Here is a 12,925-nt window from a genome sequence, read left to right as displayed (position 1 = left end):
ACTCTTAACAGTTTATCACCACAGAGCTTGTGAAGACACAGAGTCCCCTTCTCCACAGAGTGGGCATCAGTTTCGACCCTGCTGGGGTGCCTGAACTTGTTCCCTCTGGAGAGGGAATCCCAGGCCACAGGGCTCCCCGGCAGCTGCAGGAGGTTCAGCTGATGCCTCTGGAGAAGTGGCATTTGCTGCAGGGTTTCTGAAGAACGAGTAGGACTTTTCCCCCCTGGCTTTATTGAGGTGTAATTGATAAGAGTAGGATCTTTTAGATGACTTAGATGTAAGATTAAAGCTCATACATATGACAGGGCATATTAAAATCTGGGTATATGTAACTGATATGTCATCATGGTCAACAAAAGAGTCCGAAATGCAGCACTTGGATGCAATCTCAAAAACGACAGAATGATCTCTGTTTGTTTCCAAGGCAAACCATTCAATATCACGGTAATCCAAGTCTGTGCCCCAACCGGTAATGCTGAAGAAGCTGAAGTTGAACGGTTCTATGAAGACCTATAAGACCTTTTAGAACTAACACCCAAAAAAGATGTCCTTTTCATTATAGGGGACTGGAATGCAAAAGTAGGAAGTCAAGAAACACCTGGAGTAACAGGCAAATTTGGCCTTGGAATGCGGAATGAAGCAGGGCAAAGCCTAAAGGAGTTTTGCCAAGAAAATGCACTGGTCATAGCAAACCCCCTCTTCCAACAACACAAGAGAAGACTCTACACATGGATATCACCAGATGGTCAACACTGAAATCAGATTGATTATATTCTTTGCAGCCAAAGATGGAGAAGCTCTATACAGTCAACAAAAACAAGACCAGGAGCTGACTGTGGCTCAGATCATGAACTCCTTATTACCAAATTCAGACTCAAATTGAAGAAAGTAGGGAAAATCGCTGGACCATTTAGGTATGACCTAAATCACATCCCTTATGATTATACAGTGGAAGTGAGAAATAGATTTAAGATCTATTTCAGCTCTAAGCCTAGATAAGAGTGCCTGATGAACTATGAAATGAGGTTCATGACATTGTACAGGAGACAGGGATTAAGACCATTCCCATGGAAAAGAAATGCAAAAAAGCAAAATGGCTCTCTGGGGAGGCCTTACAAATAGCTGTGAAAAGAAAAGTGAAAAGCAAAAGAGAAAAGGAAAGATATGAGAATCTGAATGTAGAGTTCCAAAGAATAGCAAGAAGAGATAAGAAAGCCTTCTTCAGTGATCAGTGCAAAGAAATAGAGGAAAACAACAGAATTGGAAAGACTAGAGATATCTTCAAGAAAATTAGAGATACCAAGGGAACATTTCATGCAAAGATGGGCTCGATAAAGGACAGAAATGGTATGGACCTAACAGGAGCAGAAGATATTAAGAAGAGGTGGCAAGAATACACAGAAGAACTGTACAAAAAAGATCTTCATGACCCGGATAATCACGATGGTGTGATCACTCATCTAGAGCCAGACATTCTGGAATGTGAAGTCAAGTGGGCCTTAGAAAGCATCACTACGAACAAAGCTAGTGGAGGTGATGGAATTCCAGCTGAGCCATTTCAAATCCTGAAAGATGATGCTGTGAAAGTGCTGCACTCAATATGCCAGCAAATTTGGAAGACGCAGCAGTGGCCACAGGACTGGAAAAGATCAGTTTTAATTCCAATCCCAAAGAAAGGCAATGCCAAAGAATGCTCAAACTACTGCACAATTGCACTCATCTCACACGCTAGTAAAGTAATGCTCAGAATTCCCCAAGCCAGGCTTCAGCAATACGTGAACCGTGAACTTCCAGATGTTCAAGCTGGTTTTAGAAAAGGCAGAGGAACCAGAGATCAAATTGCCAATATCTGCTGCATCATGGAAAAAGCAAGAGAGTTCCAGAAAAAACATCTATTTCTGCTTTATTGACTATGCCAAAGCCTTTGACTGTGTGGATCACAATAAACTGTGGAAAATTCTGAGAGAGATGGGAATACCAGACCACCTGGCCTGCCTCTTGAGAAATCTGTATGCAGGTCAGGAAGCAACAGTTAGAACTGGACATGGAACAACAGACTGGTTCCAAATAGGAAAAGGAGGACGTCAAGGCTGTATATTGTCACCCTGCTTATTTAACTTATATGCAGAGTATATCATGAGAAACGTTGGCTTGGAAGAAACAGAAGCTGGAATCAAGATTGCTGGGAGAAATATCAATAACCTCAGATATGCAGATGACACCACCCTTATGGCAGAAAGTGAAGAGGAACTAAAAAGCCTCTTGATGAAAGTGAAAGAGGAGAGTGAAAAAGTTGGCTTAAAGCTTAACATTCAGAAAACTAAGGTCATGGCATCTGGTCCCATCACTTCATGGGAAATAGATGGGAAACAGTGGAAACAGTGTCAGAGTTTATTTTTTGGGGCTCCAAAATCACTGCAGGTGGTGACTGCAGCCATGAAATTAAAAGATGCTTACTGCTTGGAAGAAAAGTTATGACCAACCTAGATAGCATATTCAAAAGCAGAGACATTACTTTGCCGACTAAGGTCCATTTAGTCAAGGCTATGATTTTCCTGTGGTCATGTATGGATGTGAGAGTTGGACTGTGAAGAAGGCTGAGTGCCGAAGAATTGATGCTTTTGAACTGTGGTGTTGGAGAAGACTCTTGAGAGTCCCTCAGACTGCAAGGAGATCCAACCAGTCCATTCTGAAGGAGATCAGCTCTGGGATTTCTTTGGAAGGAATGATGACAAAGCTGAAACTCCAGTAGTTTGGCCACCTCATGTGAAGAGTTGACTCATTGGAAAAGACTCTGATGCTGGGATGGATTGGGGGCAGGAGGAGAAGGGGACGACCGAGGATGAGATGGCTGGATGGCATCACGGACTCGATGGACGTGAATCTGAGTGAACTCCGGGAGATGATGATGAACAGGGAGGCCTGGCGTGCTGCGATTCATGGGGTCGCAAAGAGTCGGACACTGAACTGATATGTAACTGAATCACTTTGCTGCTGCTAAGTCGCGTCAGTCATGCCCGACTCTGTGCGACCCCATAGACGGAAGCCCACCAGGTTCCTCTGTCCCTGGGATTCTCCAGGCAAGAACACTTGAGTGGGTTGCCATTGCCTTCTCCAACGCATGCAAGTGAAAAATGAAAGTGAAATTGCTCAGTCGTGTCCGATTCTTTGCGACCCCATGGATTTCAGCCCACCAGGAGCCTCCGTCCATGGGATTTCCCAGGCAAGAGTACTGGAGTGGGGTGCCACTGCCTTCTCCGAATCACTTTGCTATACAGCAGCAATTAACACTGTAAATCATAAAGTAGGTACTCACATAGTCACCGTCACAGACTGAGGCTGGAGGTCCCTGTGTGCCCCCCACCCACCACATTCCTGACTTCACCTCCAAAGAAGCTGCTTTGGTGATGATCGTTTCCTTGTTTTATAATTTTGTCACCTGTGTATGCATTCTCGAATAGTAGTTTAGTTTCCTAGTTATGAATTTTCCATAAATGGACCCATACTGTAGGATTGGTTTTTTTTTTTTAATTTAACAGAAGGATAATTGCTTTACAGAATTTTGTGGTTTTCTGTCATACATCAACAAGAATCAGCCATAGGTACACCCAGGTCCCCTCCCTCCCGGGCCTCCCTCCCTAGGGTTTGTTTTTGATTCTGTATTCTGCTGCTTTCAAGTATTGTTGTGTTTGTGAGATCCATCCCTGTTGATGCTAGTAGCTGTAGGTGGTTCATTTTCATCACTGCCCAGAATTCCGTTCTATGAATACGCTGTAGTTTAGCTTATCCATTCCGGGGTTATTTCTGTTTTTCTTACACATATGTCAGTAAGTATATATAGGAATTTCTCCTAGGGTAGATAACTGGGGTAGAATTGCTGAGTTGTAAGTTGTGTCTGTGTGTACCTTCGGATTCAGTTCAGTTCAGTCGCTCAGTCGTGTCCGACTCTCTGTGATCCCATGGACTGCAGCGCGCCAGGCCTCCCTGTCCATCACCAGCTCCTAGAGTTTACTCAAATTTATGTCCATTGAGTCAGTGATGCCATCCAACCATCTCATCCTCTGTCATCCCCTTCTCCTCCTGCCTTCAATCTTTCCCAGCATCAGGGTCTTTTCAAATGAGCTAGTTCTTCGCATGAAGTGGCCAAAGTATTGGAGTTTCACTAGATAGTTGGAAATATATTTTGCTTAGGGGAAAAAGTCGAATTATTACCAAATTGGGGGAGTGACCAAGGACATCCCAAGCAGGGAACTGCTCATGGAGAGGCCCCCGGGCCATCAACCAGCGTATGTACCCAGAGGACCTAGTAACTGAGGCTGAGCCTTGGGAAGGGGCAGAAGCTAGAGCCTCTGTCACCTGGCTGGGGACTCTGGGCCAGTGTGGAGCCACTGTGGGGAAGGACAAGGCGGATGTATATTTGGGGGGAAGGCTCTTCTGGGGCTTCCTTCAAAGCATCTGCTGTGCTTACTCCAAAGGTGATAGTCCCGTTGCCCACTTGGAACGCTCGGACCCGGGAACCTGTCACAGACAACGTGGAGAAGTTTGCCATCGAGACAGAACTCATCTACAAATATTCTCCCTTTCACAATGAAGAGGAGGTGATGACTCAGTTCATGAAGATTCTTGGGGACAGCGGTAAGGAAGCTTTGCACCTGCAGCTCTAGCATCGGAGTGTGCCAGAGCCCCGAGTGGTGTGGGCTTGGCTCGGGTTGCCTGGCAGAACCTTAGGAGGATTTCTGTTTCCTAGGAACGCTGGTAATCATCTTCAACCTCAAACTTATGGATAACGGAGAGCCAGAGCTGGACATAATCTCAAATCCCAGGGATATCCAGATGGCAGAGACTTCGCCGGAGGGCACGTGAGTGTGGCTGGGGAGGGAGGAGAGGGGAGGTGACCTGAGGGGGAGGGGTGAGCATGTGCCTTGAATTGCCCAGCTTTAGAGCTGGTCGATCTGAGAATGCCTCGTCTTCCTGCCTTAAGGCAGAAGGGATGAGTAGGATGACATCGGCTCCTCAGCTCATCCAGATCCTGCCCCAGCTCCTTACCTGAGGAGGAGACAGAGGCCTTAGGGGGGCACGGAGTTGCCGAGTCTGTAGTGGGGACGTCCTGAGCACGTGCCCACACAGGGAAGGAGAAGCTGAGGAGGGAAGTGGCAAGGTGGAGAGCCTGAGGGGAGGCTGTGCAGCCAGCCCTGGAGTGGCCGGGAGTGGGGCGGGGACAGACACTCCGTTCCCGCACCTCAGGAAGCCAGAGCGCCGCTCCTTCCGTGCCTACGCTGCCGTGCTCTACATTGATCCCCGGATGCGGATCTTCATCCACGGGCACAAGGTGCAGACCAAGCGGCTCTCCTGCTGCCTGTACAAGCCCAGGTAGGGGCCTGCCCACCCGGGCCTGGTGCTCCCTCAGGCCTAGGATGGGGCCTGACCAAGTGTCTCTGGGGCACCACTGGAGTCGTGGTGGATGAGCGGCTGCCGGTGTTGACTGCATTTGGGCCTTTAAACTGCTTGCGATTTACTGTGGAGAAACTTGTTGGGTCCTGAGGGAGGGATGGAGCTGGCTGGGGGAGCTCACTGAGTGTGCCTCCTGAGTTGGAGGGTGCTCAGCTGGGCACAGGGGGCTGTCTCAGTCAGTACAGGGAGGTTGCTTTTCTGAGATGGAGCAGGAGGCAGAGGGCACGTGGAGTAGGGAATTGAGTCTTTTTGCTAAAAGAAACCCGGCTTTGACTCATGGGTTGGGCAACCAGGACCCTTGCTGCCCTGGATCCCTGGTAATTGGGCCCTGAGGTTACCCACCTGTCCCCCAGGATGTACAAGTACACATCAAGCCGGTTCAAGACCCGCGCGGAGCAGGAGGTGAAGAAAGCTGAGCACGTGGCGAGGATTGGTATGAACCCCTGGGCAGGAGGGTTGGCAGGATTGTCTGGGGACTTGTGGGAAAAGCGGGATCCAGGCAAAAGCTCCATCCAGCACCCAGGGGTGGGCTGTCCTGAACCTCTGCTCCGGCTCCTCTTGCACCCTCCCTCCGCATTCCAGTCGCCTCAGCAGTTTTTCTCCCCAGGCTACTCCTTCACTCCTGCACTTACCTAAAGCAGTACTAACTCCTGAGCTCATCTGCCCAAAGTGAAGAATCCCATGCTGGCCTCTGGCGCAGATACTCATGAAATTGGTTTTCTTGACTCTAGGGCGAAAATCTCAAGGTCTCTCCTGCTGGCGGAGCTTCTTGGCCGCATGCAGAGAGTGATTTGCTGAGGACCTTGGAAACTTGCAGCTCCTACTGAGGGTTTAATTTTTGCTGCCTCAGGCGGTTTTTTATTTGTCTGATTTATTTGTAGAGTTGGGAAAACGTGTCTGTTTTCCTCACAGCCTCCTTGACTTTCCAAGCAAGTCTGCGCTCCAGCACTCTCGTGTTCCTGGACAGTGTTGAACATCTTGTCCCATGGGGGCTGCACACTAAGGGGGAATTGACTGAGAGTTTTGACCTTTTGCGTCCTTATCATGGTTTCTTCTGGATTTCAGCTGAAGAGAAGGCACGGGAGGCAGAGAGCAAAGCTCGGACGTTGGAAGTGCGCCTGGGTGGAGACCTCACGCGGGACTCCAGGGTGAGACTCAGCGTTGCTGACCTGGCTCCATGTCCTGTCAGTCACGAACCCTTGCGTTAAAGCTGTAAAATGGGATATGTTGATGTTTCTATAGTCACTGTTGGCTTGGCACCTCGCCAAATGAGGAGGACACTGTTATAGTATCCTCAGTTCATAGAAGGAAACGGAAGAAGGTCAGTTGCCCAGGTCACACACAGTAGTAATGGTCGAAGCAGTCTCTGCCCCTCCTCTGCCATATGCGCCTCTGTAGACTGTGGCTTTGGTTGGGGTTGTTTCCTTAATGTCAGCAAGTCTAGTCACATGAAGCCGAGCTTTTGAAGTTGTCCCTAGTGAGGGCCCTTTTTTGCAGAAAGCTAAATTTCCAGGTCTGGTCTTGGCGTCCACATGATTCAAAGTGAGCAGTTCAGGCCTGTTGTTGTGGCATTCCTAGCTGTGGCCCAGAGGCCTTCCTCTCCTTATCTGGTGCTGGCATGTGTCTCCAGGTGATGTTGCGACAGGTCCAGAACACAGCCATTACCCTGCGCAGGGAAGCTGATGTCAAGAAGCGGATCAAGGAAGCCAAGCAGCGGTGAGTGCCCGGCTGCCCGCGGGTCTGGTATAACCATGTACTTTTGTGTGGATGATTGACAAAGAGCTCGAGGACTCCCTCCCCACCCTGCTTGGTTGCCTTCTGTCACACATGGTTCCCTTGAGAAAGCCTTTAATGCTGTGATTCCGAGGAGGGGTTCCTGGCTCAGCTCCCTCCTGAGCCAGGACTCAGCGGGCAGAACCAGCACCGTGAGTGGAGCACCAGCCTGTCCTCACGGGCACTGTCTCGCCTTCCCTCCCATTCCCTCTCTCACCTCTGCTCTCTCTCCACCTTCCCTGTCCTTGCCCTCTTCTTTTCCTTTTTCCTTTTTCTTTTCATTGAAAGCATGGATAAAGTGCTCATCATATACAGCTTGTAAAATACAGAATGTGTAAGAAATAGAGTTGTAAAGTTCCTTATACGTCTCCCGCTTGGTGATCCCGACTCTTAATTTTTATCCCTGGTTACAGATATAGAATAATGCTGTAGGTTGAGTTTGTTCCTTTTCATCTAAACTGGGCATTTGTCGTGCTCATCGCATGATTTCCGTGTCTGCCTGCGCGTCTGGAGCCTCTGCAGGCTCTGGATGTGAGTCCTGCTTGCTTCTTGACCTCCTCACCACAGGCCTAGGTGTCCAGTTTCTGTCTTGTGAGTCCGTCCACTGGTTGTCTATCTGCTTTTCAGTTCCCGTGATTTTGTTAACATCCCACGAGAGATGTTTGTTCTCTCGCATATTCACTGTTCTTGTGAATTTTTGTCTCTTTAATCACTGTCACGTTGGTGGGGTGTTTACGCAGACTGTAGTGAGTGTTAGTCGTTCAGTTGTGTCTGACTCTGTGATCCTGTGAACGGTAGCTCACCAGGCTTCTCTGTCCATGGAATTCTCCAGGCAAGAATACTGGAGTGGGTTGCCATTCCCTTCTCCAGGGGATCTTCCCAACCCCGAAGACTGAGGATTGAACCTGAGTCTCCTACATTGCAGGCGGATTCTCTGTCTGCAGATTACCTTGTGTTTATTCCAAAGTACAGCTGTCTTTGCAGAGATTTGCAGCAGCTTTACAGAATCTACTTCATTCTTAAATCCATTCCTGTTTGATACCAAAAGCCAAAGTCATTTGCTTTTAATTAGGGGGAACTAAGAGTGGCTGCAGAGTGCGTATCCTTACTGAGTCCTAACAGGCTGCACATTGAATGCAAAGGCAAAACTTCGGAGTGTCTCGAGTTTCAGCTTAATTGTAAACACTGAGGTGGTGTGTTAAGGGGTTGATCTGCTTCAGTCTATCTTTCGCCTTCTCAGAGCTCTTAAGGAACCCAAGGAGCTGAACTTTGTTTTTGGGGTCAACATTGAGCACCGGGGCCTGGATGGAATGTTCATCTACAACTGTAGCCGCCTGATCAAGATGTACGAGAAAGTGGGCCCGCAGCTGGAAGGTGGCATGTGAGTGCTGCCGGGATGGGCTCCGCTGTGGACAGGTGGTGGGTGGGCTTTGGCCAGCGGCTGAGCACAGTGCCTCCCTCCGTCTCCTGCAGGGCGTGCGGCGGGGTTGTCGGGGTCGTTGATGTGCCCTACCTGGTCCTGGAGCCCACACACAACAAGCAGGACTTTGCGGACGCCAAGGAGTACCGGCACCTCCTGCGGGCCATGGGGGAGCACCTGGCGCAGTACTGGAAGGACATCGCCATTGGTAGTGCCGCGCCCCCCTGCCCCCCGCCAGCCGGGGCCCTCCCCGTCCGGGGGCCTGACGCCTCACTTGACTCCTCACTCGACAACTGGCTATTTGCCTTCCAGCCCAGCGGGGAATCATCAAGTTCTGGGATGAGTTTGGCTACCTCTCTGCCAACTGGAACCAGCCCCCATCCAGTGACCTGCGCTACAAGCGGCGGCGATCCATGGAGATCCCGACCACCATCCAGTGTGGTGAGCTGGGTGTCACGCAGCCCCTCTCCCCAGCTCCTCTCAGTCGTGGCCCCGTGCTGGTCTCCACACTGTGCTGACAGTCAGGGACTTCTGTCTCCCCGGGTATATCAGTCTGTTTGGTGATGGCCCTGGGAACTCAGTCTTGGGACTGTGCCTTGCCCATGTGTCCCTCTGAATGAGGCAGGCGGTCATCTAACCCAGTTTGGTACCACATGGGTAGAAGTGTGAGTGATGACTGAGCCACGATCCTCCTGGAAGTGGGAGAGGGCTGGGGCTGCTGAGGGTGTATGAATAAAGTTTCCATCCTTGCTGGAATCACTGTCCCTGGGAAGAGTGACTGTTCTGTTAGGAAGGCAGTGGTGGAGCCAGGTTGAGGATCTTTGCATGGACAGTCAGGGGCATCTCTGCCTTGGGCCTGGCTGGGAGGAGCCTGACTGTTATCAGTGGGCATGGCTGACACTTGGGGGTGTTTTTTGTGTCACAGATCTGTGTCTGAAGTGGCGGACACTCCCCTTTCAGCTAAATTCTGTGGAGAGAGATTACCCTGACACTTGGGTTTGCTCCATGAACCCTGATCCTGAGCAGGACCGGTGAGTGCTTTTTCTAACGAGTTTCTGGGCAGCCCCCTGCACCGCCTGAGCTTCCTCCACCCTTCCACTGTGCTTCTTGAGGTCACTGCTCTATCCTTACATCTCTGTCTTGCCGTGCATACTAAGTGCCTGGAAATAGAAACAGAAGCGTGTCCTGCAGTGAGTATGAATTCTGTGCATTTGGGAGGTCTGAGGTTGCTCTGATGAGAAAGAGCACGGGCTGGCTGAGGAGGAAGGACCCTGCCCTACCTGGAACCGTCTTGCCATGCCTGCTCTAGCACTTTCTCTCCACAGGTGTGAGGCTTCAGAGCAGAAGCAGAAGTTTCCCTTGGGGACATTGAAAAAGGACCTGAAGACACAAGAAGAGAAGCAGAAGCAACTGACAGAAAAAATTCGCCAGCAGCAGGAGAAGCTGGAGGCCCTGCAAGTGAGTGGGCTGTGGGCAGATGGGCGGGGCCTCTCAGTAGCTCCTCTGTCCCCTCAAGCTAGTTTCACTCTCCTTTTGAACCCATAAAGCACTTCCCGAGCTTCCCAAGACCCCCTTCTCCTATGCCTTGATTATTCTGAAAAAAAAAAAAAAAATTATATAGGACAAAGAGGTCCAATTCATTTGGGATGTTTCGAAACTTCAGGAAATATCCTATTTTAGAGGTAACCATTAACTTCATATCCAGCTTTTTATGACCACTAGCATAAATACATGTATTTCTTATTAGAAATATGGAGATCATCATGAATTTTGTGTCAAATCACATAGCCATACTTTTTTTTTTTTTAATGCCTAATTATTTTTTTAGGATAGTTTTCCAGAAGTGAATTTGAAAGAGTAAAAGGATTTTAAAAATTCTGTGGATTTATTTCCAAGGTATCTTCCAGAAGATGTATTATATCTTAGGTTTTCTTTTTTACAAGTACTTTTTAAATGTTTTTGAAAATTTGAAAAAAGATATACATCTTATAATTTGAATTTCATATTTCTAAAACTGAACCATTTTTTTCATGTTTTCCTTTTCAAAACTGCTTATTTTTTCCTTAATTGATAGTCAGGGTTTTTAAGATACTTGTGTGGCCTCAACCTTTTATCATGTTTATTACAAAAGCATTTTCCTTTCTGGCTTCTGGTCAGGCAGGTGCTCTCATCGTATTGTGTGTGTTCCTCCGTCTGCCGAATCCCATGGGTCCTTTCTGGCTTTGTCCATCAGGGATCTCCCATCTTTTTTGACTTGTTTTGTAGGAATTTAGTCCATTGATACTTTTCCCCAGTCTCTCGATTGCTGGAATAATCATGTAGAATCCTGTAATTTGTTGGTGGTTTACTCTCTGCGAGTTTCTGTCTTCTCAGTGAGAATGGAAGGCTTGTAAGAGTAGGACCGTGGTCCAGACGGTCTTTATTTGCCCACTGTCCCAGATAGAGAGGGCTCCAAAAAGAACTGACTTCCAAGCACCAGATAACCTCCTCATCCTGTTTACCCTGCAGAAAACCACACCCATTCGCTCCCAGGCTGACCTGAAGAAACTGCCTTTGGAAGTGACCACCAGACCTTCCTCTGAGGTGAAGAAGCCCTGGGGTGGTGGGGGCTCTTCTTGGGTGTCTCATGCTGGGATTGGTATTCTCACTCTCTGCCTCTTTCAGGAACCTGCACGTAGACCTCAGCGCCCTCGGTCACCTCCTTTACCTGCTGTGATCAAGAATGCCCCAAGCAGACCCCCTTCCCTGCAAGCTCCCAGGCCAGCCAGCCAGCCCAGGAAGGCTCCTGTCCTCAGTAACACCCCAAAGCCTGCTGCCCCGGCCGCCCGGGAGGAGGCCAGCACTTCCCGGCTGCTCCAGCCTCCCGAGGCACCCCGGAAGCCTGCCAACGCTCTGGTCAGGCCTGCGTCCCGGCCCACCCCAGCGGTACAGCCACCGTTACCATCTCCCCAGGCCAACTCCAGGAGCCCTCGGGAGGTCCCTTCCCCCCGAGCTCTGAAGACTCCAGTGGTCAAGAAGCCAGAGCTGCCCACTAAACTCTCCCCGGTGAGCTGCTGCGACCCCCCCCAGCGCTGCCCACAGTGGTACAGGGATGGAGGGGCAGTGTTGGTTGCATGGGGGCAGTGCTTGGTGGAAATCCGGCTTCCCTGTTGCCCCTGCAAAGGAGAGGGATGTGAAGGCACTGGGTGGGGGGCACAGAGCTTGTTGGTCCCCTGTCCAGGAAGTTCTCTGGTACCCCTCCGAGGTTTGGTACCCCACAGACTCAAGTCACCTCCACTGGCTTCTCCTGCTGTGGGCAGAGGGTGCACAGCAGTGGTGGGTGTGGCTCCGTGAGGTGTGGACGAGAGGCCCCTGCTTTGAGCAGAGGTCCTCATGGGTGTTGGGCCTGGGGGTTGCCATGTCCCTCGTAGTGTTGGGTGCCCAGCTCTGGTGGGCACAGAGGCCCACAGGCCCCTCTCTGAATGGCTCCTTTAGGCCACATGGGCTCTTCCAGCACCTGAGGGGCTGAAAGAGTCCCTCACATTCCTGCTGCTTTTGCAGCAGGCCACTCCCAGTCGGAAGCGGAGCCTCGGGGTCTCTGATGAGGAAGACGCAGAGGAAGAGGCTGAGAAGAGGAAGGAGAGGTCCAAGCGGGGCAAGCTGGCTGTGAAGGAGGAAAAGAAGGACTTGAGTGAGGTAGGTCCTCAGCCTCCTACCCATCGCTGCAGCCTGACACGAGCTGACCAGAAGCCCAGGCCCTCTCTGAGGGACTTGCAGTCGCACTCCCGACTAGAAGCCCAGTGCCTGGGGAGGGTCTTGAGATGGACTCCGCCTCTGCTCGCAGGCCTGAGCTGACGGCCACGCAGATCTGTGCCATTCTGCTCCTTGCCTCCTCTGGTTCATCGAGGTTTTTGGAGGCAGGTGTGTAGATACTGAGGTAGTGGTTGAGAGAGGGGCTCTCCACGAAGCTCGGGCATTTAAAAGGCTGCCTGAGGTGGCATGCGATGACCCCGGGCAGACGGTCTGCTCTGCAGGGGCACTGGCGGAGTGTCTAACAGACTGTCCTTGCAGCTTTCAGACAGCTCTGGGGAAGAGGACTCGGCTGACCTCAAGAGCGCTCAGAGAGGTAAGTTTAGGAGGTGCCTGGAGCCTCTGGGGCAGTGGGAAAGGGTCCCTTGGTCAGCGGCACCTCATTGCGAAGGCTCTTGGAGCCTTTCTCGGCTCTGGGTGCTCATTCAGCAGTGGTTTCAAGTATTAATTCGGAGCAGCCTTCTGAGGAGAGCACACCCTCACGTTTGTTTT

The 12,925-nt window shown here is 50.4% G+C and overlaps 1 protein-coding gene across 22 annotated transcripts in view; it reads left to right on the top strand.

The window, feature by feature from the left end:
- MORC2 (MORC family CW-type zinc finger 2) overlaps window positions 1–12,925 on the top strand; it is a 43,029-nt gene that overhangs the window by 24,463 nt on the left and 5,641 nt on the right. For 18 of the 22 annotated variants that reach the window (XM_060401312.1, XM_060401318.1, XM_060401317.1 and 15 more), the window contains 15 exons: window positions 4,476–4,635; window positions 4,748–4,859; window positions 5,245–5,370; window positions 5,805–5,884; window positions 6,517–6,599; window positions 7,082–7,167; window positions 8,465–8,605; window positions 8,698–8,852; window positions 8,957–9,085; window positions 9,570–9,675; window positions 9,970–10,102; window positions 11,153–11,227; window positions 11,309–11,689; window positions 12,185–12,319; window positions 12,695–12,749. In XM_060401312.1, coding sequence (XP_060257295.1) covers window positions 4,476–4,635; window positions 4,748–4,859; window positions 5,245–5,370; window positions 5,805–5,884; window positions 6,517–6,599; window positions 7,082–7,167; window positions 8,465–8,605; window positions 8,698–8,852; window positions 8,957–9,085; window positions 9,570–9,675; window positions 9,970–10,102; window positions 11,153–11,227; window positions 11,309–11,689; window positions 12,185–12,319; window positions 12,695–12,749 — 1,957 coding nt within the window. The remainder of the gene's footprint in view (window positions 1–4,475; window positions 4,636–4,747; window positions 4,860–5,244; window positions 5,371–5,804; window positions 5,885–6,516; window positions 6,600–7,081; window positions 7,168–8,464; window positions 8,606–8,697; window positions 8,853–8,956; window positions 9,086–9,569; window positions 9,676–9,969; window positions 10,103–11,152; window positions 11,228–11,308; window positions 11,690–12,184; window positions 12,320–12,694; window positions 12,750–12,925) is intronic. The other 4 variants (XM_027956795.2, XM_027956796.2, XM_060401316.1 and 1 more) reach the window with 1 other exon arrangement.

Source organism: Ovis aries, chromosome 17 (assembly GCF_016772045.2).
Source record: "Ovis aries strain OAR_USU_Benz2616 breed Rambouillet chromosome 17, ARS-UI_Ramb_v3.0, whole genome shotgun sequence".
Taxonomy (NCBI): Eukaryota; Metazoa; Chordata; class Mammalia; order Artiodactyla; family Bovidae; genus Ovis; species Ovis aries.
The sequence above is the reverse complement of the archived record's forward strand: the minus strand, read 5'-3'. Positions and strand labels throughout refer to the sequence as shown.